This window comes from Myotis daubentonii, chromosome 6 (genome assembly GCF_963259705.1).
Source record: "Myotis daubentonii chromosome 6, mMyoDau2.1, whole genome shotgun sequence".
NCBI lineage: Eukaryota > Metazoa > Chordata > Mammalia > Chiroptera > Vespertilionidae > Myotis > Myotis daubentonii.
The window spans coordinates 36,135,230-36,161,749 of record NC_081845.1 but is presented as its reverse complement, the minus strand read 5'-3'; the positions used below and the strand labels follow the sequence as shown (position 1 = coordinate 36,161,749).

At 38.1% G+C, this 26,520-nt stretch overlaps 1 protein-coding gene across 3 annotated transcripts in view; it reads right to left on the bottom strand.

Annotated features, from left to right (window-relative positions):
* The window catches only part of LAMA4 (laminin subunit alpha 4), a 136,334-nt gene that overhangs the window by 6,482 nt on the left and 103,332 nt on the right, over positions 1–26,520 (bottom strand). For all 3 annotated transcript variants that reach the window (XM_059700659.1, XM_059700658.1, XM_059700660.1), the window contains exons 23-36: positions 25,679–25,812; positions 25,044–25,215; positions 23,313–23,444; positions 22,077–22,219; positions 19,319–19,457; positions 18,753–18,890; positions 16,492–16,625; positions 15,134–15,298; positions 14,186–14,339; positions 6,275–6,462; positions 4,615–4,804; positions 3,676–3,831; positions 2,381–2,540; positions 104–234 (exon numbers count right to left, since the gene is read on the bottom strand). In XM_059700659.1, coding sequence (XP_059556642.1) covers positions 104–234; positions 2,381–2,540; positions 3,676–3,831; positions 4,615–4,804; positions 6,275–6,462; positions 14,186–14,339; positions 15,134–15,298; positions 16,492–16,625; positions 18,753–18,890; positions 19,319–19,457; positions 22,077–22,219; positions 23,313–23,444; positions 25,044–25,215; positions 25,679–25,812 — 2,136 coding nt within the window. The remainder of the gene's footprint in view (positions 1–103; positions 235–2,380; positions 2,541–3,675; positions 3,832–4,614; positions 4,805–6,274; positions 6,463–14,185; positions 14,340–15,133; positions 15,299–16,491; positions 16,626–18,752; positions 18,891–19,318; positions 19,458–22,076; positions 22,220–23,312; positions 23,445–25,043; positions 25,216–25,678; positions 25,813–26,520) is intronic.

Genomic DNA, 26,520 nt, shown 5'->3' with positions numbered 1-26,520 from the left:
GTTAGGAAAGATTGATGAAATCCTTCTGTAAAATATATCTTCTTTAGATCTAGAAGCCAAGGTCACAGGAGACAGCCCGTTAACACAATTTTCAACACCCTACCTGACCATTTTTCATGTGAACATTTAGGTACTCCCCGTTGACACTGTGGCCGTGAACAAGGGTTCCGGAACTGCTTCTGGGTCGGACTTCAAAGGCAATCTCAAACTTCAGTCCAATGTTGAAAGACTCATCTGTGGAGAGAAATACTAGTAGGCCTCAAGAACAGCAACCTAAATTCTGTAACTACGGTGTCACTTTGTAATAATATATTTTTGTATGTATATTTGAAAGTATGATGCCTTTTTTAGTAGAAAAGTAGAAAGTGGATTTTTTTTTTAATGTCAAACACACTGTGGAAAGCTCTGTGGGGAACTGAGATAGTAGCACATCACTCTTGTGGAGTATGGGGTGGGGACAGCATGTTGAAAATACTCTATGACTGTGGGAGCTCAGGGGAGGAGGACCATTTAATATGTCCAAAGTGAGAAAGGAGGAAAGGGTACAAGAGGTCCAGAGGCTGGAGTGTTTGGAGAGCACTGTGGAGGCCCCTGTGGCTGGATTGTCCTCTTAAGGCAACGGTTCTCAACCTGTGAGTCGCGAACAATGAAAATACATCCTGCATATCAGATATTTACATTATGATTCATAACAGTAGCAAAATTACAGTTATAAAGTAGCAACGAAAATAATTTTATGGTTGGGGGTCACCACAACATGAGGAACTGTATTAAAGGGTCGCGGCATTAGGAAGGTTGAGAACCACTGTGGGGGAGGAGGAGATATGGTGGAAGGGCTCTAGTGTGCCAATATGGAAGTCAGACTTTATTTTAAATTCATTGAACGATAAAGCTGACTTGATGAGATCTGTCTTATAAAACAATTTTTAAACAAATAAAGATAGCTTCCACCAGTGCTGCTGAGCATTTTATAGGAAAGAAGAAGTGAGATCAGCAAATGCAGGTAGGAGCTGCTATTGCAGCGATGAAAGAAAATGAATTCTTCTTGAGAATAGCCTTTTTCACTCCAAGAGACCCATTGCAAACTGGGGCATCTTCGTAATGTTCACTCAATGTGTCTCCTTATAAATCACTTTTTAATTTTTCCTGCTATTAATAGTTAATGTTTATGGGGAACATAAATTGTGCTAGTTACTATGCATTTTAAGCTGTCCATATTTCTGAGTTCTTATCACTGAAATTTAATGAAGGGCTGAGAAATGTGAGTGTAGGTGCTTTAGTAGGGAAAAAGGGAAAAGAAAGTAATATCATGAGCTAGACAAAGAGAGGAAATATTCCCTCTAGTTACTCTATTGGACATTGTGGTGGTTTAAGAAGGTCTACTTGGCTGCATTGGAATGTCTTTATTCAGGAGCACAAAGTACCTAAGGGCCTTGAGAGCAGGGAATATGTGGAACATTTTATACCTTTTTCCTATCCTCTTTCCCAACACATACCCTGGTGCTCACACCTAATGGTTGTGCTAAGGAATGTTTGTTGGAATGTACTGGATGGTGATTGTGTGTAGTCAGTAAGCTTCTATTTATTTTTAGAACTTTTATGTTCCTTCACCTGGCAGAGGGACAGTCAGATTGGAAGCATACAATAAAAACTGTTGAATGAGAGAGAATGTAATAGCCAAGGAGAATACAAATCCTATATAATAAAAGCCTAATATGCAAATCGACTGGTAGAATGACTGGTTGCTATGACGTGCACTGACCACCAGGGGCAGATGCTCAATGCAGGAGCTGCCCCCAGCCTGCAGGCCCCAGGCCAGCCAAGACAGGTGCCAGTGGGGGTCCCCCGATTGCCCTGCTGGTCGCCCTACAGATCTCTGATCACTGGCCAGGCCTAGGGACCCTACCTGTGCAAAAATTTCATGCACCGGGCCTCTAGTTCAGAAATAAAATTTCTGAAGGTTAGCACTGTCTGCTGCTGTTATAGCACAAGGGGAGGAAGTGGAACTTCCTTTAGTAGGGACAATGAGTCATGCTATGAGGGAGGAGAGGAAGACCTAGAGAGCCAGGTGGTCAAGAGCTGACATGGATCAGACCACAGAGCAGCATAGACAATTCTAAAAGAGCCAAGATGGTCTGCATCCAGAGGTTTTGAAACTGTGGAGAAGCTCTGGTCAGGGAAAGCAATCAGGGATGGGCCTGGGTTTCTGGTTTGGCGTAGTAGGAAGGGAGGAAGTGGTCCTTGTGGAAAGAGGCCATTTTCTAGGGCTGAGTGAGTTTGGCATTCTGAAGTTCTAACTAATGGGCCCCAATATCCCTGTTATCCAGTCCTAAGAAAGAAGTATTTCATGATTCATGTTTTTAGCATAAGTCATTGTTACCCAGAACTGCATATCCTCCTTCTGTTGAAAAGTATGTTCCTGTTTCCATTGGACCTTCAAAACAAGGAGTCACGCTAAATGTCTGAGAAGCAGAGGTGATGGAGGCCCCATTGAGCTGGAGATTGCTGAGACAGCCACTGAAACTGTAGACTGAGTTTATCTAAGGGAAGAAGACATTTCTTAAAATCCATTTTTTCAACACTCACAGATGCACCAAAGGGAATAAAAGTGAAGGAATTTGAGTCTCGAGAGAAACCAAGTAATTCCTGATTTATCTTAGCTATCTGAATGATAAATAGTTTTCCAGGTAGTTGCTTTTTAACTAGTTCTTTCAAGCTGGAATTTTCCTTGATGTCAGCCTACTGTAATTAAGTATGAAAATGTTTACGTATACCATGACCAAATAAATTGTAGTTGTGATTTTCAAAGTAAATATTAGAAATATCCTAGTTTGTTTTTCTTCAAGAATGATAGCTGTGTCTAAGAGATCATCTAACACTGATCAGGGCTAGCAACGTTCTTGTTAAATTTACTATGGCTAAATAAACATCAGAAAGCTCAAATTTCTGGCTCCATTGGCTGTCTTTGTGGTTGAATATTTATCATACCACAGGACATGATAACTGCTTTTGAAATCTTTTAAAGAGGTGGTCATAAAATGGGACTACTTGCCTTTTTGTGTTATCCCATATGTAATGAATTTTAGAAATGTATTAACTGTGTTAAAATCAATCTATATTTATATATGAAAATTTAGCCCTTTAATGCAGTCCCTTTATTATAAAATTGTTTTTTAAAAGTATAATATTTTAAACTTTTAAATTATAAAAATAACATGTTTCTTACTATGCCCTCACTTCTCTCAGGGTAACCATATTTCCTTGCACATTTACAAATTGTGTGTGTGTGTGTGTGTTAAGAAACAAAAATGGGATAATGGTTTACATAATTGCCTGAAGGTTTTTTTCACTCAATAATACATAATCAAATGACTTCCTTTTTTTTTTTTTTTTTTTAACCTAAAGGTATGGGTACTTGCTGGATAAATAAGAATCTTCCAAAAACATAAATTTTCATGATAATTTATACCTCTGAAACTTTTTTCATCTCACTTTTACCTAGAATTAAAAGCTCACTTCTGACTTTGTAATGCCAGAGGGTGTACAACACTCAGTCATCTCCAGCCAAACTACCGTTTCACTCTGGCCAGTTTCCTAATCATAGAAGGAGGGCTGGAGTAAATGATCTTCCAGCTCTAAAGGTCAACGACTCTCCCTAGTCACAACCTGGCTTACCTGGACATTTTTCACAGCTCTCCCAGGAGCGACACCTCCCAAATACATGGGACCTTTGATTTTCCAGGCAGCTCTCGTAGGAGGGAGACTCTCTTCTAAGACTCGAAGACCATCAATTACCAGTCGGCCACTGCTCTTTTCCCGAATAAATATCACCTGGGTGGAGAGAAGGTAAATAGCACATCTCCAGTACATCCCCGGATGAGGGGAAAGACCATGTTGCCTCCCCTCCCAACTTTACTATTTCAAGACTGTGGGAAATCTGCAGAAATCCTTTGGAAAAAGGGTCCTTCTCTGAAGGTCAGGAGTTTGTCTCTTGCTTCGAGGCTTGATTCAAAGTTACAGTCTTAACTTCTGAATGTAGCATATATTTGGCAGAGTTCTCTATAAAGCTCTTCCAGCTGGCCAGCCTACTTGCTGTCTCCTTAATCTATTATAATTTGCTTTAAGGCAGCTTACATTGCTTACTCTTTCCATTATATACACACTGACTTGCTTCAGTACTCAGGTAGTTCTCCCTGTTATGTCCTATCTCCCTAACAGATACACTCCTCACTTTGCATCTTCCACAGCTTAGTCCAGGAAAGACATTTAGTAATTGTTGTTGAAAATCTAGAATATTAAGGCAGTAGGAAAAACACAAGTGAAAAATCCTTAGACACCAAACTTCAGTTTATGTTGGCCATTGATTCTTTGGTTAAAATAATTGCATTAAAATTGATTGGTCAAAAAGTTATACTCAGACTGTATCTCTTTTAAAAGAGGGTGCTTCAGGATTTTTATAAGAAATTAATACAAGTTTTTGAAATTGAACTCTGAGCGTATGGAAACAAGTTTAAAATAGAAGCTTCTAGAGAAACCAATAGTGGGGCATTAGTGCCAGTCCATTTGCCAGTGGTGAATATTTGCTGAGAATAATATTCTCTGCCTTCAACTTACATCATGCCACAATCCATCATTGTATTTCTCTTGGCTCCTAATCTTCAGTTTCTTGTGGCCAACATTAAACATGAAAACCAAGCGGCCGTGGGCTAAGAATAGAGTCATGAAGTCATTTTCTTCCTGATCTGAGACATAGAAAATCATCCCATGGGAGGAGCGAGTTTTCAGACGAATGGAAAACTGAGATCTGGCAAATGGAAAGAAAAAGGTTGCCACATGTGAAATGAGACTGAGGGTGATCTCTAACTTCCCAAAGCAATACCCAGTAAGGGAGAAGAAGTAAGTAGCCATTCTCTGTGCTCCCAGGCAGCGCTTCTTCTAATGGTTCTTTAGCATTATTAGTGAAGTATGGATAAGCACTGCTAGTGCAAAAAATGTAAATCCTTCTCCTTTCCTTATACAACACGAATACATTCCACATTTAAGGAAGTGTTGTTTCAACTAAAGATCATGTCATATCTTGCTTTAAAAATGTGGTTGCAATTAGTTTAGCAAAAATCTATGTTAAGGAAGCTTATTCAAGTGGACAAAATACTAGTGATTGATTAATATGCATATGGGCATATAAACAATATGATTTGTATACTATCTAAAATACAGATGCAATTTTTCCACAGTAAAAATTAATCAATGAATATCACATATTAAGTATGACCACCAAAGTGTGTAGAAATTAAAACTTTCTATAACTTTAGCTCCAGGCCATAGATAAAATACATTTACTAGGCTGACTTCCACATTCTTCCTGAAGGATACAAAATACTGATTTTGCCTATTAGGCAAATAGCAAATTAGAAGTTATTAGACATTTCTTATTGAATGTACTGCCTGTCTAAGCAAAAGAGCTATATAAGACCTATATAAGAATATTTGGGTGCTAACATTTTATTTTTTAAAATATTTTTATTGATTTCAGAGAGGAAGGAAGAGGGAGAGAGAGATAGAAACTTCAATGATGAGAGAGAATCATTGATTGGCTGCCTCCTGCATGTTCCTTACTGGGGATTGAGCCTGAAACCTGGGCATTCGCCCTGACCGGGAATGGAACCGTGACCTCTTGGTTGATAGGTCGATACTCAACCACTGAGTCACACTGGCCTGGTTTGGGTGCTAACATTTAAAAAGGAATCTTTAATAATACTAAATAGCCTGAAGATTTGTGAAATACCAGGAAGAAACGAGGAGCTTCAGTGATAGCTTGAGGGCCGATAGAGATGATCATCTTTTTCTTATTATCTTCCATTTTGGTGTCAGGTGAATCATATTTTTTGACATCAAAATAAATACTAAATAGTGCATGATTTATACTTTCCAATAAATTACATTCTTTGTGACTTTCTTCCCCAAAGTAAGGTGCATAAAACAGCATTATCCTAGGAATTTGCTGTGTCTTATCAAAAAGAAAAGACAATCAAAGAGAGAAAGATGGGGCAAATTTCAGGGACTCATCTAACCTTGATATCACCTTTTCCCCTTACCCCCCCACTCCCCCCGCTCCCCGCCCCCACCCGCAACAAATTGCTTTCAGATTGTAAGTGAGAATGCTTCTGAACTACTGGAAGGTTGATAAGGAAAGACACTGGAAATACACATATGCAAATAAAGATGAAGGCTGGTCAGGGTATTATGTTTCTGGAGGGATAGTATGTTACTTTACTTTTCACCAAAATCTCCTTTCAAGTGTTCAAACTCTTGGCGGCTGTTGGCGGTTCCTCCGTACTGATAGGCGTGCTCTATTGCTCTAGGGCTGTTGGAGAGGTGGCAGTGAGAGTCTCTTGGAGCATTCTTCTCTAGGAATTTCAGGCCAATAGGATCTCTTGAAGGTGCATCTTTATTTTTCTCTCCCTATAAGAATAGGAAATAAATGATACTAAGGGATAAAAGTGACATACCAATAGCAAAAATTCATTTGTTATTTCCTTATCCAACAACAACAACAATAATAAAACAAAGTGTGTACTATTGTGCATTTCCCATTAATGATATGGTTACTCATGCTTACCACTATAAGCAAATGACAGCAGGAGATGAAGCAGTAACAGCAACAAGCAACAATACAGTATGTTAACAAATCCAAAATTGTAGTCGATGATAGTAAAGCAGAATTAAACTGAAGCTATAAGGATAATGTTCTATCATTTATTTTTTATTATTTTTAAAAATATGTTTTTATTGATTTCAGAGAGGAAGGGAGATAGAGAGATAGAAACATCAATGATGAGAGAGAATCATCAATTGGCTGCTGGGACGGACTTCAAAGGCAATCTCAAACTTCAATCCAATGTTGAAAGACTCATCTGTGGAGAGAAATACTAGTAGGCCTCAAGAACAGCAACCTAAATTTTATAACTATGGTGTCCCTTTGTAAAAATATATTTTTGTATGTATATTTGAAAGTATGATGCCTTTTTTAGTAGAAAAGTAAAAAGTGGATTTTTTAAAAGTCAAACACACTGTGGAAAGCTCTGTGAGGAACTGAGATAGTAGCACATCACTCTTGTGGAGTATGGGGTGGGGACAGCATGTTGAAAATACTCTATGGCTGTGGGAGCTCAGGGGAGGAGGACCATTTAAATATTCAAAGTGAGAAAGGAGGAAAGGGTACACGAGGTCCAGAGGCTGGCGTGTTTGGAGAGCACTGTGGAGGCCCGTGTGGCTGGATTGTCCTCTTAAGGGGAGGAGGAGGCTTGGTGGAAGGGCTCTAGTGTGCAAATATGGAAGTCAGATTTTACTTTGAATTCATTGAATGATAAAGCTGACTTGATGAGAACTGTCTTATAAAACAATTTTTAAACAAATAAAGATAGCTTCCACCAGTGCTGCTGAGCAGTTTATAGGAAAGAAGAAGTGAGATCAGCAAATGCAGGGAGGAGCTGCTATTGCAGCAATGAAGGAAAATGAATTCTTCTTGAGAATAGCCTTGTTCACTCCAAGAGACCCATTGCAAACTGGGGCATCTTCGTAATGTCCACTCAATGTGTCTCCTTATAAATCACTTTTTAATTTTTCCTGCTATTAATAGTTAATGTTTATGGGGAACATAAATTGTGCTAGTTGCTATGCAATTTTAAGCTGTCCATGTTTCTGAGTTCTTATCACTGAAATTTAATGAAGGGCTAGAAATGTGAGTGTAGGTGTTTTAGTAGGGAAAAAGGAAAAGAAAGTAATATCATGAGCTAGACAACTTTTTTTAGGGATCATGCAGGAGGCAGCTGATTGATTGATCTCTAAAAAAAGTTGGCAATAAAATAACCCTAGAGTATCAATCAATAAAATCCACATATTATAGGCAACAATATCACTTTAACACATACATATTATTATTTACACATGCTGTGCAAAACGTTAAAATACCTAGCAACAGCTTCAAAATATTTTTTGGTAATAAGCTATGTAGTAAATGTTTATGGGAGAGGAGATAGAACAATTTAAAAAATTACCTGTGCTTTGAAATTGCACTGCTGATTTTAAAATTTAGAGTTGTGAAATTATAGTTATTTAGTCTTACTTTTTGAAGCAAAAGTAAATGCAAATAAATTTGATCATTCAGGCATTGATTCATTCATTCAAGCAAGTGTTTATTGATTACCTAATAGAAGTGAAGGAGAAAGAAATCAATGTTTTTGTAAGCCTTCCATGGGCAGTGGTGTGTGGTGGGGAATAGAAAAGTGAGAAATGGTGCCTGGATTTTAAGAAACTGAAAATCTTTTTGAAGAATGGATATATAAATAGCAAATTGGAAGACAGGTTGTTACCAGATAGAAAGAACCTTAGATGAGTTGCTGGAGCTTGGGGTTTTATTTTTTAGGTGGTGAGGAGCCCCATAGGTTTTAAAAGCGGGGAGTGGTGTGATTTGACCCACTTAGGAAGAAAGCTTGCAACAAAGGAAGGGAAGAGAGGAGAGGAAATGTTTGTAGTAGAGAGAACTGGAGAACACAGCAAATCAGGATGAGATCCAGTATTAGATAGGGGGGAAAAATCCTGCTTCCAGATTATTGAATGAACTCACACCTTTAGTTTTCACCCCTCCCTAGTTCCCATTGAAATATCAAAAGAACTATACACATTAAAATATATCCATCATAGTCCTGAAATCTAGGAGGGTTTCTAAGAACAAAGCAGTGTAAAAATTTCCAGGAGATATTTCTAGGAGATAGCGTAAGATTTATAGTTTGATATCTCAGTCTGGTTCTGGCCCTGGAGAATCTAAGGGTGGTAGTTAGATTAGAGAAAGTGGGGTGGTGCTTGGAGACTCAACCTCCTAAAGAAAAACCCACCTGGTTCCACCGTCCCCTCTTCCCTTCCTCACATAGTAGTCAGGACTCAGAACCTGGTTCTCGGGTACAGAAGCAGGTTTTTCTCTTGGGGGAGGAAATATGTGCAGTTACCAATGTTCTTTTGGCCCAGGCCCTCATCATCCCAGTCATGAGTGGGCAGAATGGGATGGAGTGGGGCTTCCTGGAAACTTTCCCTCTAACATATCTTCGGAAACTTCCCCAAACTCCATGCTGTATTCCAACCTCAGTGGAGCAGCATGCCTTATAATGGGAGATATGATCACCTTTGCCTCATCGAAGGGCATAGGAAATGTCTCATCGAAGGTGGGGGTGAGAGGTTGGTGGGGGACTGAGAGTTTTCTCCAATTCTGGCTATTCCGGATTCTCTCCATTTCTACGGAGATGTTCTCACTCTTTCTCAGTCAGTGCATCCACTTAACTATGGGAGGAGCGACAGTGACTTGCATCACAGGGGCTCAGCAAAGCAGGAGGTTACTGGACCATGACAGTTTCAATTCACCAGCCCTGCCTTTCTCTGCTTCAATGTGGGAATATATGGACGAGGATCTGTTTCTTGTCTGCTGAGAAAATTAGTGAACCCTGATATCTTTATATATGGCAACTAAATACCATAAACCCTCTGTGGATATATGCTTTGAATATTAATTGTAATAAAAAGAGAAGTTATAATTTAATCAATTACTTCATTACCATATAAGAGTCTCAGCTTATTATTTAAAATGGCTATGTGTGTGGGGATTCTCCCTGAACCCCATTAGACTCTGACTTTATCAATGTAATTTATTTTTCTGAGGGTCTATTAGTTGCAATCCAATTGGTGGCACCAATTTCAATTTAGCAAGATTATTTTGTTTCAGACAATAGCTAAACTAGTTAAGGTACTTAAGAAAAAGCGGGCAATGTGTTATAAAGCTATGGTAGTATCTTAAGAACACAATCCAAGGGAAGATAGTAGAGTGGGTCCTACCAGGGGCAAGAATCAGGAATTAGAAAGCTAGGAAGAATCAAGACACTCCTTTTCTGGATGCTTCTGGAATTTCAGCTTTGTTTTTCTCAGAGTGTCTGTTATCATTCTTCTTTCTCTGCAGGGCGGCTTTCTGCCTTTTTTTCTTCTTTATCTGAGCACGATTAACACAGAGCCCTTAGGTTTGCATGTTTTCTAGTCAATGACCAGCCCAGAGGCGTCTCTTACGGTTCTGAGTTTCCAAGAAGAGAACATGGTGGCTCAGCTGAGTTGACATGATGTACCCTGGTCCAATCATCTATATCAAGGTAGATGAAGTCACACACCTAAAATACTGGGACCCCCAGTAGGGAGGGAATCAGTTTTCAGAGAAGGGAGTAGTTGGCCAGTTATCTAGACTGTCTATTACAATGTAGAGAATGTTTATTATCACATTAAACACCAAATGAGGAGATACTCTTCCAATTAAATTTGAAAACATAAATATCACAAAAAATTTTCAGGCTGGAACATAGTGGTAAGATAGGTACTCTTATATACTCATGGGGAAATATAAAATAACTTTTACCTTTCTGGAAAGTAATTTGTTTTGATCCAATAATTCTGCCTCTAGGAATATATCCTAACAAGTTATTCAGTAATATGATTAAAGATTAATGTACTATGATCTTCATCTATAAAAGAGAAGAAACTGGAAACAACTGAGAGTCTATTCGTGGTTAAATTAATTATAATAAATGCATAAAATGGAATATTAGTAAGTTATTGTGAAAATAAGTTATTATGAGGCCTAATTGCTATGATTCAGCCTTGATGAAAACTTCAACCTAAGGCCACAAGTTTTTCTTGGTAGCTATTTAAGGAGCTTTGGATAAAAGGGCAAATACAAGGGAAGATTAGCAAATACTGACATTCTAATTATTAAAAAATATAAGTGAAATCTATAGTGATTTTGTGTCTTATTACAAAATTGAGTTTCTAGGACTTTTTACCATAAAGACGAAGAGGCTATTATAATATTGAAAAGTTTGTGTTAATAGTTCCAATAGCAGCTGTTGATTCTAACCTTGAGACGATGAATGTTTGTTTAGGAAATTACATTTGGTAGACAGCTTCATCCAGAAAACTGTATTCATTTAAAGGGATAAACTGTGTTTGCTTTAGAAGGTTGATCTTCCTCATCAGCCTATGACATTAACCTATTGTCTACGATCACCTGACAGTGTTCAAGTCCCCGCTAAAAAATTCTCAGGATAAATCTTTTAGTATCAGTATATAAAGGTGACAGTAAGATTTCATCAGAATTTAATAATCTCCTCTGAAAAAATCCTTCAAAGTATCCCCTAGCAAGATCCTTCATAAAAATAAATGAAATTATTTCTCTGCCTGAATCACTTTATAAAGTCTTCCATGTGAAATTCAGATAGGGATCCCAAAAAACTTCTAAGATTTGATTATACTAGTACATGAACAAAATTATTAACATTGATAAAGAAATCATGTGTGAACAAAGGGAAGCTTCATGGGGATTCTAAAAAGTGTTCTATTGCAAGCTGAACTATATGGTCAGTGAAAAACCAAGCTATAATGGGCAGTGAAAAACCAGCCAAAGTGAGAAGCTGGCGGGGGTGGGGGGTGGGTGGGGGGGGGGAAATGCTTCCCTCTGTTGATGGTTCAAAAGCCAGCCTTGGAAAGAAATCACTTCTCCCCCTACAAAGATGCTCAACCTCACTGGCATTCAAGAACATGTAAACCACAATCAGATGCCAACTTTGTCCATTAAATTGACTAAATTATAAAAATGTGACCATATCCAGTGTTAGCAATTGTGAGGAACAATAGATTTTTTCAAATGTCATTTGTGAGACTCTAAGTCAGTATTGCAAATGCACATTCCCTTAATCTAAGCAATTCCACTTTTAGGAACAATCCTGAGACTTTATAGAAATATAACAGCTCACGGTTTACCGAATGTTTACTCCATGCCAGGCACTGTGTTAAGAGCATTTCATGCATCAACTCATTTAATCCTCATGGCAACTCTATGATGCAGATTGCTAAACATTTATCGGACACCTATTATGTGCATTGCTCTAGGCCCTTAGGATAAATCAATGAACAGAACAAAGGGGCTTGTGTTCTAGCTGAGGAGACGGACAGTAAAGGAGCTGCCGCCAGGTCTGCCCATCCGCCATGGATGATCGTGTGGAACTGCTCGGGCTTCTGATCAAGAGGAACCAGCAGGCGTTCAGCACCGAACCCAATAAATAACCTGAAGGCCCGCAACTCCTTTCGCTACAAAGGGCTCGTTCACCGCAAGATGGTGGGCGTGGAGCCGGCGCCCACGGCAAAGGTGTGGTGGTCATCATGAAGCGGAGATCCGGCCAGCCAAAGCCGGCCACCTCCTACCTGCAGACCACCTTCAACAAGAACGCGCGGGCCACCCTGAGCAGCATCCGGCACATGATCCGCAAGAACAGGTACCGCCAGATCTGCGCAGCCAGAAGCCTGTGATGGTGAAGAGGAAGCGGCCCGCCCCACCAAGAGCTCCTGAGCACCCCTCCCCCTAAAGCAATAAAGGTATCAGCCAGCTCTCCTAAAAACAAACAAACAAAAAACCCCATAATAAATAAAGTATGTAATCAATTAAAATGTGGCAAATGCTATGGGAAAAAGAACTAGAAAAAGGAAGCCAGTAGGACTGTGGAAGGCAGGAGGAACGCTGTGGTGTAAAGTAAGCCTCACTGAGCACCTGAGAGTTGAGTGATTCGGAGGAGGAGCGATCTGTGCAGACACTGGGAAAAGAGTGATCTAGGCAGAAGGAAAGCTGCAGTAAAGACCATAAGGCTGGAGTGTCCATAGTCCATTCTAGGAATAGCCAGGAGATCAGTGTGGGGAGAAGAGCTAGCGAGGAAAAGGGGTCTGGGTAATAATATAAGGCCTCCCATGACGATGTAGGAACGTGGGCTTTTGTTCTGAGTACAGCTGGGGTCCACTTTGAGCAGAGGAGTGACATAATATGCCTTAAATAAGGTTTTCCAAAAAATGTATACACACTTGGAATGATTATAAAAGTCAGTGTTTATTGACATACAGTTCATTTTCAGACTTTAAAAGAATCCGCAGAAATGAATACTTTTGTCAACGCCTATTTTCAAACGGATGACTGTTCTGGTCCAGGCACTACTGATAACTCAAAGCAATGGAATTGCAAACATTAAGAATCATTTTGTTTGGTATTTGTGCACCCTCAATCCGTCAACTGTTGCTGGTTTTGTGCCGTAAATTTTATCATTTATGTATCCCCATAAAAAAGTCTAGTGGATTAATTTTCTTTGTTCAAAACTTAGTCTGGCTTCACCCATTATTTCAAATCAGTTAAACCTGAAAAGGAGTGAAAATTCAGTGAGTTATCACCTTATAAATACAGGGTATCCCAAAAAGTGTATACACACTTTGAATAATTATAAAGTCAGTGCTTGTACTACAACTGTGTTTTCAAATTCCCAGTAGCATTTTAGGACGAATTTCAATTGTTCAAAGCTTAATCTGGCTGAAAAGAAAGAAACATCAATTGAGTTATCAGCTGTGAAAGTGTGTACACATGTTTTGGGGATATGCTGTGTTTATAAGGATCTGGCCCTTGTGTTGAGAAGAAACTCTTGGGAAACCATACAGAAGCAGGGAGGCCTGGTAAGAGGCTATTGTAACAATACACATGTGAGATGACAGTGGCTAGGACCAGGTGGGAACATTGGAACCTGAGCTTATTGTTAAAATCGGACCAGGAAGGTGTGGGCAGTGGGTGGGAAAGGTTAGACTAAAAGAATGAGAAAGAAGGGTAGCCAGAGGATGCAATGGAAGAACTCAAGGTTCGATGATGGAGCAACTCTGGTTGATGCCACAGATCAATTATGCATGTGAGTGGTGAAGGAACGAGGGGGAAACAAGGTAAGGTCAGAAACTTTAACAATTTCCGTGATTGTGACAAAAGCCTGCCATTGTTACACAAAAGCAAATAAATAGTACTAATAATATGATATATACATATCAATTGTTAAGCATGGAGCATTTTTAACCATGCTAGTGAAAAGTAGTTGGAAGTATGAGTAAAAGCTGATTCAAACTGTTTCTTTAGGAACAAGAATTGATGCTACAAAGCCAGTGAGTTGGAATATCTGCTACTACAAGAACCTTATCTTTGTATAGTTGCAAATTAGAGTAAATTCTACAAAACATCAGTGTCTGAGGTTGCATGCGTGCAACACTAGGGCGTTCGGGCACTTGGCACAGCATTAACTTTTACCTTTCTATTCTGACTTGTTTTAGGCTTTGAGGAATTTTTTCCTTTTTTGTGAAGGAGCAACAATGGCGAATTTTCAATGGGACACTCGTAAAGGGAAGTGTGGACCTTTTCAGAATACCGCTGGAAATCTTCGACCTCCACATCTCTGTCCAACCTGTGTTTGTAACAAAGGGGAGAAAAACCTTAAAAATGTTGTTCAGAATTACATAATGAAAACTACGGAAGTCAGAGAAATGAGCAATTAAAACAATTTTTGTGTGTGTGATGATCTTTATCCATCAACCACTATTTTAATCAGAATATTTAAAACGATCATTTTACCAATTAATTAATAACTTCATGCCTGGTACCAACACATTCTGACAGATAAACATCGTTCCCCTCACCGCACTCCGGATGACTGCGGCCGCTTCTGTATTGCTCAAACTGTGTTAAATTCCTCCCTTGCTAGTTCTTGTACTCAGGGAGTCCTCACTGTCTTTGTTAAGGCCCTACATTAATGGCTTTGTTTAAAGTCAGGCAGTAAATTAAGAAGACTTTCTTAAACCTGTAACAAGGATCTGGGTATGTTGCTCTGTACTCTATCATTAATAAGATGTATAGAAATAATCACATCTAATATTTACAGCTTGCTGTATGCCAGGTGCTTTATGCCCATTATCTCATTTAATCCTCATAACAAGCATCCCAGGCAGGCACTACTATCTGAATTTGTAGGTGAATAAAAAAAGGCTTACTTTGCCAAAGTCAAATAGAAATTAAAGGGCTAGAAAAGCTAATTACAAACCTAAGTATGTCAGTTGCTCAAGCCTATACAAGCTTCTAATGGCTACCCTAATGCCTCTGATAAATTTCATAGTTCTGTTTAAATAATGCAAATATTTTCATTATTGACTTGATCTTCTTTATTAACCATGTGGGATTATAAAAAAAATAAAAATATTATACCTGGTAAAGTAGGCATTACTTATACAGCCGGTAAAGTTAGCATACTGGGGACTGATGGGCGAGCCACCGAAGTAAAACTTCTTTTCATCTACTTGTGTGTGTTCCGCTTTCCCTTTGGTAGGATTCTTACTCCCAAGTCTGCTTTTATCTACTATCAGTTCATATCTGCAAGAGAAAAAGCATCTTTACAGCGCACACAGCTAGCATTCTACCTTGAGTGCCACTTTGGGTTGCAGGTGTTCTCGGGAATTGCAATGGGACATCTGCTTAATAAAAGGACAATAGTTTTCCAGACTCTTTATGAGGCCTAGGATGAAATGACTGAATGTTTCCATACACAGAAAAGGCCCCTCCAAACCAGGATTAGAATTTAAACTCATAAAAGAAGAAGTTAAGATGATTAATCATCAGCATTGTTTTGTTGTTGTTTGCTTGTTTTTCTTTTTGGTGGGGAAAAAAATCAGGATCTACCTTCCTCCTGGTGATCATTTACACATGCTTGTGGGAGATTATTTTCATTTTAAAGCCCATTGAATGGTTTTGGTCCTGATTAGACATGGAGTCCTGAAAAGACCTCTTAATGTTTTCCTTTGATGGAGGGCTCCACGGAAGTGGACATGGAATAGGCGCAGTCAACAACAGAGGTTCATATCTTATCTCAGAAAGCTTCTTATTATATGGAAAAGAAATTCAGTATCACATATTTTAAAGATAAAATTACAGATTTTAAAATTGGGCCATAAGTATTCCATTCTCTACCGCCAGATGTACAACTAAATGAAACCAACATTTGCTGAGCTCCTTTATGCAGAACACTGCCCTCCACTGAATCAGGCACTTTCCTCAAGGAGATTATAGTCTATGGTTTTTTGTTTGTTTGTTTGTTTTATTTTTGTTGAGAGCATTTCAGATGTCTCCCATTTTCCCCCTTTGCCCACCTCCACGCAGCTCCCACTCTACCCCAGGCATTTACTGCACTATTGTCTGTGTCCGGGGCTATGCATGTCTGTATATAAATTCTTTGGTTAATCTCTTCCCACCCACCCTATCTTCCTTCTGAGATCTGTCAGTCTGTTCCATGCTTCCATGTTCTCGGCCTACTTTTACTGTGTGTGTGTGTGTGTGTGTGTGTGTGTGTGTGTGTGTTATATTTTTGTTAAGTAATTTCATAGTGACTTATTTTGCATGTCTTGAAAATTAAGAGCAATTTTTTTAAAGGAGGCAAGTAGCTCCTTCCATCATTTTTCTAAACACTAGAAAAGTAATAGAATAGCCAATTATTCATAGTGGTCATTTGGCAGAATCATGCCTGACAAATAAGGCCATCATATGGAAAGAATAAATCTTGAGGACCGTACCTTGCAGGTGAGACAGAGGTAATGATGAAGTGTGACAGCCCGTCATTGTACTGCTTATCTGCTGATTGCACCTTGATTCCCTTTACGTTCATGGTCACAGTGCCATTATCCAATGAAATGGAGAACATGTCTGACTGAAATGCAAGCACAGGTTTTTAAGTAGGGAGCCAGGTATCCAGAAGAACATGTTTTTAACATTTACTTAATGTTATTGCTTGAAGGAACATCCAGTATGAAGGAAGTTTGCTTGTAAAATACTTTCTATGAATAACAATAAAAACAAAATACTTGATTGCTTGTATTGGTGTTGCCTATAAAATTAGACATGTTTCAATGGAAAAGTAAGTCTCCTATATACATTTAGAACTAAAACCTCTGGTGATTTTGTCATGTTGAGAGTTGCCTACTCCATCATGTCTCCCTTTAATCCCTTTTGAAAGGGCAATATTTGAATCCCTTTGGGAATGTGGTTAGATTACCAGACAAAAGTTAATTTGCTAGTTTGGCCTCTTAAACATTTCACTTTTCATCTATAGATGCAGAAGAGAAATTTTAAATAAAAGCAGGTTAACATCTCTTTTTCTGAATTTGCTTATCATTTGTCTTAAAATATTGGCAAAATGATAATCTTGCTTCTCTTCCCTTATATGGGCACCAAACTCTACAGTTAGCCTAGCACATACTACTTTTTTGGGGACCAAAATGCTACTTAATTAACCATGGTAATCTGAGGCAGGTTATGTAACAGAGGTTCTACAAAGCGCTTTGGGTAAATTCTCACAGATGCTCCTGGTTTAAATTCAATTCAATATAAATGTGATAGATACAAAGTAATAAGTATGAAAAGTGAAAGCTGCTATTATGGCCTGGTCCATCAGTGTAGCTCTTGGTCCTTTTCAGAGATAAATCAGTTGAATCTTAGCATCATTAAACCTGTACAGATCTTATTTGATTCTTCTTTTTAAATATATATTTTTATTGATTTTAGAGAGAGGAAGGAAGAGTAATGGAGAGATAGAAACATTGATGAGAGAGAGAAACATCAACAACTATCTGCTGGCTCCTGCATGCCCCCTACTGGGGATCGGGCCCAAAACCTGGACATGTACCCTGACCAGGAATCTAACCATGACTTTCTGGTTCATGGGTCAACGCTCAACCACTGAGCCACACCAGCCAGGCTTTTTTATTCTTCAAATAAGATGTCTTTAAGCTGAGCTCAAGTGTTCTGCAGCAAACGCATGAAGAGAAAAGTATGTTCTTTTTACTATTTTATAAGTTGAATCACACATATGTTTATTCTTAACATACAGTGGTTCTTAACATTTTTTGTGCTGTGGACTCCTTTGGCAATTTGGTGATACATATGGACCCATTCATAAAATAATGGTTTAATATGCATACAACAAAATGTATAGGAACGCAAAGGAAAACCAATTACATTGAAACACAGTTTCAAAATATTAAAACAATAAATCTGATATAGTAATGTATGTACTTCTTTACTAAGGCATTAAATAATAAAATCTAGTAGCAGATCTAATAAGTACTATAATTTAGAAGTAGCAATGAGCAAAATTAATATTTTGAGATATCTGTGACAGCTTAAACATGAAATGAAAAATACTTGTCATTTCTATTAATGAAAAAGTTACAGGTACTGCTAATACTATTGTGATTTGTTGCCCACATTTACAATGGGAGAAAATGCTAAATTTTAGTTAGATAAATAAAGATGTAATTTTCCCCCACCCAAATCTACAGACTTCCTAAATTCTTCTCATTAACCCTTGAGGAGTGAGTCTATGAATCCCAGATTAAGAACCCCTGATGTACAATATATATAATCTAATTATAAAAGAGCAATATGCAAATTGACCGAGTGGTAGAAAGACCAGAACGACTGCTCAACCAGTTCCTATGAGGTGCACTGACCACCTCTTGGTCCCTTCCCTTGCCCATCAGGCTCCAATTGTCCGATGGCAAACAGGGAACTGGGGGTGGGTGATTGTGGGGGGGCGGGGCTGGCTGTGGTAGCCAGGGAAGATGGCCCTGATCACAGACCAGGTCTAGGGACTGTATCCGTGCACGAATTTCGTGCAGTGGGCCTCTAGTATTTTATAAAGTGTCTGAAATGGGGAATTCTATGTGAGTACATGTAAGTCAAAATTGAAAATCACCGTTAACATGCTTAATAATATTTTTAATAGACAAAACAATTATCACAAAGAAATTTCCTCAGGAAAAAACTAAATACATACCCCTGAAGCATAATAGAATAGTAATCCATTTGGCTGTAATGTTTGGAAATTAAAGCCTCCTTCAAAGCCATCAAAGAAAGATATTTTCTGGGTTGAAGCAATGTAACTCTGTCCATTGAAATATGCTCGGCGAGATATCTGTGTGCCCAAACAGTAGATTTAGTGTTTGTAATAATTATCAAAGCCCAAGTGAATTTCTCACACAACAAAGGTCTAGTTTCTATATTAATAGTGTTTAAAAAAACACAAAGAACCCCTTCTGGTTTATACTGGAATTCAGGCATATTAACCTTCCCACTGTGGGCCTCTAACAGGTGGGGTCTCTACGTCTTCCCTCCCTCTACCCTGAGTAGTAACAATGCTCTCACAGCCTCTCTGGGGGTTGGAAGCCACACTGATAGAAAACTGAGCCAACTGGACAAGTCATAGAGGCACCCCAGGAGCCTTCCTGGCTTAATGATTCCTAGAATTACAAGGAAGCTGAAAAGAGTTGTGCAGCTTTTGAGAGCGATACGTGCTGTTTTTGTTTATTATTATTAAAAAGCTTTTGATTGATTGGTACTTACAAGAGAGTCTTCTGGGCATCCGTAACCAACTCCCAGGGTTTCTGTCTGTTCTAATAAGTTGAAGTCTTTCTTTTGGAACTGGAAACCCTTCATGCATCCCCTGAAGTTGATATCTAGGGGGAGGTGTGCTCTTAGAGTCCTGGGGAAGAAAATTAGTCTTCACTAATATAGCCCTGATGATGATGCCACCCTACATATATAGGTAATGCAATTTAATAGTATTTAAAATCATTTATAACTAACATTTAAAGGTAAAAAATGGTCAATTCTTGCCCAGCTGGTGTGGCTTAGTGGTTGAGTGTTGACTTATGAACCAGGAGGTCACAGTTTAATTCTCCTTCAGGACACATGCCTGGGTTGTGGGCTTGATCCCCAGTGCAGGAGGCAGCTGATCAATGATTCTCTCTCATCATTGATGTTTCTATCTCTCTCTCCCTCTCCCTTCTTCTCTGAAATCAATAAAAATATATTTGAAAAAAAAGGTCAATTCTTGGCAATTTCACATGTAAGCTATAAAAGTAAACTAAGAAACATTAATTTCTTATGTCATAACTGGTTAAGTTAGGAAGAAAACCCAGTCTTCAGCCTTCCACTAATCCACATGGGTCATAAACTTATCTTCTTGGCTTTATTTGCAACACACTGTAATCAACTAAGGCTAGTGTCAATGTTAGGCCTTGGGATCATTAGCAGAGTAAGAAATCCTTTATCTTTAACATCAGGGCTGGCATTTTTCTCAGTGCTGTAGTCCTACTACCTATACCGTGCCCAGTGTATAAGAGTGCCCCACAACATGCTATCAGATATTGAGTGGATATGAAGTTAGTTTTGCCTTCAGTGTATTTTAGATGAACGCTAGCCAAACTAAGGGGTAATAGTTCTCTATATTGTGCTCTGACAAGACCACCCTGGGAGGGCCATACTGATGGACAGATTGAGGTGCACATAGTGAACATAGTGATAACCATGGTGGTTAAAGGTCCAATGTGGCATGGTTGGAGGACTGAAGAGGCTATTTATTTAGAAAAGGAAGCTTGGGGAGCCTTTGAAAAATATGAAGCATGGTGATATGGAAGGGGAATGGCGCTAGTTGTGATTCAAAATAAGGAAAAGCTTTATAAAAATTGAAGTCATTAAAATTGATTTTTTAAAAAATTCAGAGGTAACTATAGATTTATTCAAAGAGAAATTTGAAAGAAGGGTTTTGTTTTGTTTTTAATATTATATTGTGGCCTTACCTCAGAGCATTCAGAATTTCTGGAGAGTGGTCATGGACAATGGTGTTTATAAAAGCTCTCCAGGTTATTTGAATGAGAACCAGGGTTGAGAACCATTGGACTAAAATATGTCTATCAGTCTTAAAGGTCTCTGATGCTATGAATTGATCACAATAAGAGACAGTGACTTTTTTAATATATTAGAATAACTTCATTATACATAATTTACAAACCCTTAGATAAGCTTAAAAAATTTTAAATTGATTTCAGAGAGGAAGGGAGAGGAAGAGAGATAGAAACATCAATGATGAGAGAGAATCATTGATCAACTGCCTCCTGTACACCCCCTACTGGGGGTCAAGCCTGCAACCCAAGCATGTGTCCTTGACTGCAATTGAACCCAGGACCCTTTAGTCTGCAGCCCAATGCTCTAATCCACTGAGCTAAAACAGCTAGGGCAAGCTTAAAATTTTTACCCTCAGATGTTATTTGAGAATTCAAATAAGTTTAAATTAAGACTAAAACAAGAGTATCGGGACATAATTAAAGAAACCTATAGGTCTCATCTAGTAGATATTAAATGAAGGGGGTAATGAGTGCCGGGGTCCAACCCCAGCAGGTCCAGGGGTTCCCAAAGGTGTAGACGGAGTCGGCGAAGAAGGAATGACACGGAGACAGCGTTCAGTTGATCAGCAGCCTAGCCAGGATCTCCAGCCAAGTTCTGGTCTCGATCTCCAGAGAGGTTCTGCTTAGGATCTCCAGCCAGGTTCTGTGTCCATGTTCTCTCCAGCCAGGTTCTGTAGCCATGTTCCCTCGCTAGGTTCTCCAGCCAGGTTCTGTCCAGGTTCTCCAGCCAGGTTAAGTCACCAGGTCCTAGTCAGGTTCTCTTGCCAATTTCTGTAGTCAGGTTCAGTCCAGGATCTTTTGCGATGTTCTCTCCAGCGAAGTTCTTCTGTCTCTAGAGAATGTTCTGTGTAGGTTCTGTGCCTAGGTTCTGTCTCCTAAGTTCTGAGTCTTTCTGTCTTGTTACATCTGTATTTATACCAGTCGATTCAATCCTATCAATCTCTATTACAAAGGTTAGGGCGTTTCTTATCTCCATTCCAGGGAGTAAAGATTATGTAGCTTAAGCATGATTGTTCATAGTTAAAGTGATTAATTACCCGCCTGGCACTTAGTTGAGGGGTTTTATTCCCTCCCTAACTTCAGGGGAAAATCCCTACCTGGGGATTCAACCTTTCTCGGAGAGGTGACCTTGGTTAAAACACAGCACCAAGAAGGTGAGCAAACATATTAAGAACCGTATGCCATATATGCCAGGTCCCTTGAAACAGCAAGGATGGACCGGCTCCCTGCAATGAGAACTGGCTGCAGGGGGTCCAAAGGTGCATAAACGTGTGAGCATGTGCCTGTGCGTGCAGAAGTAGCAGGGGGTGGGGGGGGGGTGGGGACTTAATCTTTACTAGATCTATTCCTGGGTGTTGCATACTCAGCCCAATACATTGTTAGGAACAAATAACCACTTAACAAAGAAAACTTACCTGGATTGTAAGATTTCCGGGGGAGCCCCTCCAATGTATATGTCTGTGAAAGGTATTTTCATCTTTTCATTGTCCATGCTCTTGACATGTCGTCTGTTAACTACCAAAATCATTTTCTTATCATTGTGGTAAATGATTGAAATCTGGAAGAAATAATATGTAGTAAACCTTGGTCACTCTTTAACAATCAACTTGTGGAAGATGACAGAATATTTTAATTATACTGGTTAAAACAATTGAACTTCCATGTTCTTAAGCTTGTTCACAAAATGGGGAATATATTTTCCTTTCTTACAGACTTGAAAGCTCTTACTTATAAATGCAGAAGTTCACAATTCCTGGAGGATTTCCATGTGGAGAAGGAGCTAGCCCAGGAAAATTCTGTCATGAGACCAATTTACTTATGTAACCCCTTTGAGGAGATTTAGGAAACAGGTACTTTCTGGACCCTAGACTGCACGTTAACCAGGAGTTATTTTTTGGGAACATAATGAGAAGCCTTAATAAATCTGTAAAAATGCTACACAGAGAAATAGTTAAAATAATATTTTTTTTTATAAACCATCCTCATGAAAGCTATGGAATTTTAACTTAAAAGACAAATATAGCCTCTTATTCTCTGTATTTTGGTTCAGCTTCAAAGATATTGTGCCTTTTTTACATTCTATTAAATTGTAGATTTAAAGTCACTTTTAATAAAAATAGATGAAGCGTTTATCAGTCTGCTGAACATCTATTTCAAGACTAAAGAGCATTCTCTGTGGGTTCTCTTTATGTGGAATCTGTGTTAGTATTTTCTAAGTTCTGGATAAGTGATTTGAAAGGTGATCCTCTATTTACTTATATATATTCTTTTTATATTTATTGGGGCTCAAAGGATAAGTAAACAAATGGCTGTATAGTAGACCTGGCATTTTCTATAGAAGGATTCTATAGGAGTGTCACTGTAATCACGATTTGAGTATAATTGGAGCCTTTGGGTTAATGAAGCAACTAAAATGAACCTTTCAGTGACTGTTAGTAAGGTCAATATGACCAAAAAAGCTACTTTTTGAAGCAAATGTTATCCTGGAGGTAAGTAGATGAGAACCCTTCAGCCAGTCTTTAAATGTGAATGTTTTTAGTTTAATTACTTTTCTACCTATCGAGGTTGACAATTGGATTAGACCAGTAGATATAAGTTCAAACAAAACCAAATCAAACAGGTAAAACTACCCAAATTGCAAAGATTTGTACCTCATGGTATTTTGCATCATTAATTTGAGCTTTCTTCAAAGTGTCTTCAAGATGCACAGGGCCATTGCTAAATCCAAAGTCATAGAACACATGCAAGTAGCCATTGCGCATTTCCAGGCTAAAAAACATACTCTGCAGAGAGAAGGATGTATAAGATGTGAGCATCCGCTCTTACAAAAGCGCAGATTTAGCTGAATTTGAGAAATATAACACTGTATTCTTTATTACTGAAGTTGTTTGAAGAGTAAAGCTGTCTCATGAAGTTCTTAAAAATTACAAGTACATCCACTTCGTCAGTTGTTTCATATTAGCATTCCAAAATGTTAATATTTATATACAATTTAAAGCAACTATCTTCTGTTTTTTTTTAATTTACCCTATGAATTAATGAAATTTTATGTTTAGCTTATGACCTTTAAAAAATTTAAAAAACAGAGTATTATAGGCAATATGTATTCAACTGCCTTTTCTGTAGGCAAATTTGAAAACTATAAGAAGCCAATACATGTGATTGCATTTCATTTTAGAGGAACATTGGTGATATTGAAAATTAATTCCAAGGTATGTAAAAAACCCCTTAAATAATTATCAACAAATATGGATATTAAAAAAGAAGTCAATTTCTTTATTATTTTGAAGCACTGGATTTATGGTTTTTAAAAAATGTGTTTGGAAATTTTTCTATTGTTAAGTGAACTTGTTGAACACAATGAATGTTTACTTCCTATAAAAATTCTCATGTTTGTACTATTAAAATACTTCTGGAAAGACATTTCTAAATTTCTAAAAAAATTTGTTTTAAAACCTTCCAATGAAGATTTCTAATGGTCTTAAGCCCCTTTGTTAAAGTGTACAAAATGACATATTTTCTGATCAGCTTGTAAGACTGACATCAAGAAAGCTGGAAATGTACCAGACAAATTTCAAAGACAATTTTTACCAACTGGTGAATGAGATTATAAAATGGTATCATAATATAGTAAACAAAGCCAATAATACACTTCTAACAGTTTTATTTTTATGAGGTATCTTGTCCAATAAAGATAGGTGAAGAAACAACATTATATTGAAATAAACTGGACTTAGGACAAGACTTTTGAATCATTCTATTACAGAGAGTTTAATGAGACTGTCAAAAATACTTAAGCATATTTAATTACATTGTTTTAACACTGATATTAACAATAATTTTTGTATCATTAACAAATAAAAATTATTTTATTTTGTCTTTATTTTAAAATAACATTTATTTTTATTCAATACTATCTTTATATAAATTGTCTTTTATTCCCAGTTTATGTATTATATCCATATATGGCATATGCAAATCACTAATAAAGAAATGTTTATATGTATATATACACATACATATATAGTAGACATGCAAAGTCTTTTTTTTACTGATTAGGGCATATGATTTAAAAAGTCAGTGTTAAATTTCCATAGACATACAGTTTTTCCTAATTTTTGGCACTGATTTTCTTCAAAATTCCTTCAGTATATTAAAGAGGATATATTTAATATACACTCAAAACTGCAGTGCAGAGAAACGCGTCTTAGGGCTGCTTTACTTATTGCTGCCATCACTTCACTGAAGGAAATAATCCATGTTTGATTTCTAAACTAAAACTTCAGTTTGATGGCATGACACAACCTTGGAAGGTTCCTAGAAATATGCATAGCAGAAAGTAAAGGAAATAAAGAAAATGTAGCACTTTTGTTTTTACTCACTCCATTGACCATCAGGAGCACAAGTCCATTGTCAGCTGGTGTTCGAACTTCTATGTCAAAACGAGTCACCTGACCAAATTTCCCTCTCCTGGTGATATCCCTCACCACAGCATAACTAGAGCCATCGAAGTAATAGCTGGCAGCCCGACTCTGAGTAAAAGCTAGTTTATCTCTGAAATAAAAACGCAAGGACCATATAAACATTACAATGACATGCTTCTCAAGTGAGGCCCTTTTAACCCATCTCATGACATCTTCCTTGGGCCTTCCAGCATTTAAATGAAGTCGTGATGTCTGCGTGGGTGATATAAAGAGGCATTTATTGGTAAGTTAAATGAATTGTTTTTAATAGATTTCTTCTCTAACCTTTGTGCTAAGACAACAGAAGTCTCTAGTTAAATCTCAGTCTCTGGAATCCAAAATCAAAGCTACAAACAAGTTATCTTTTTTATAATTGTGCATATTCATCTATGGCAGAGAAAACCTAAAAAGTGTTTTTCAGGCATGACTATTAATTGGTTTCCAAACTGGTTTCCCTCAAGAAAAGATTGGGAACCTGAATATTGACTCACATGTGTCTCCCTGCTGCTCTTTCATGGCTAGCAAAGTCTTCAGCACTCCTAACACTTCCTTACCTGGCACAGGGCACTGACTTGGAGGTATCCATATTATATATGTGCTTAAAGTTGTACAAGCTGATCACATCATTATTCAAAGTGGCCAATTCCAGGCAGCCAAGGAAGCCAGGCAGGTTTAAGCTGGCAGGAAGCTGTGCAACAGACAAAGCAAAGTCAATTGTCCCAGGATCACCTTTCACCTGGGCCACACAGAACAGGCAATGAAACAAACAACAAGCCCAGGAGATCTGTCCATTGGTATAGATGTCTTTCCAGCCCTGGGTTTGCATCTACTCTATGCCAAATCATTTAGATCCATCATGATTTTTTCATTGTACATATCTTAGCAGAGAGGGTGGGATTTATTGAGCATATACTATGTGCCAGTTACACATGGGACAGTGAATTCATGACCCAAGTCGATCCTTACACCAGTTCTGTGAAGTAATTATTTCTGTTCTCATATAAAGGGGAAGTAATTCTGAGGCTCAATAATGTGCCTATAACTAGTAAATAACAGTTCTGGAATTGAATCCTACATCAACTGTTTTCTTGGTCCTTTCCTTTATTTGCCTTTCATTAGGTCTCACACTACCCCCTAGATCTCATCCCCCCTTTATATTTTATTTTATGCTTATATTAGTTGAGATAACTAAATTTTTGAACCTATCATCTGTGAGCCTGAAGGCTAGATACAAACTCAGAAAGTACAGCTACTTCTGCAATAGGTGGGGAATACTATTAATTACTTACTCATGTGTCAGAATGAAATGCACTGATAGGCCAGTGTTAGCTAAAGCTTGAATGCATCTGACACTGTGAAAATGTGGGTAGCAGAGACCGGATTTATAGATCCTGGC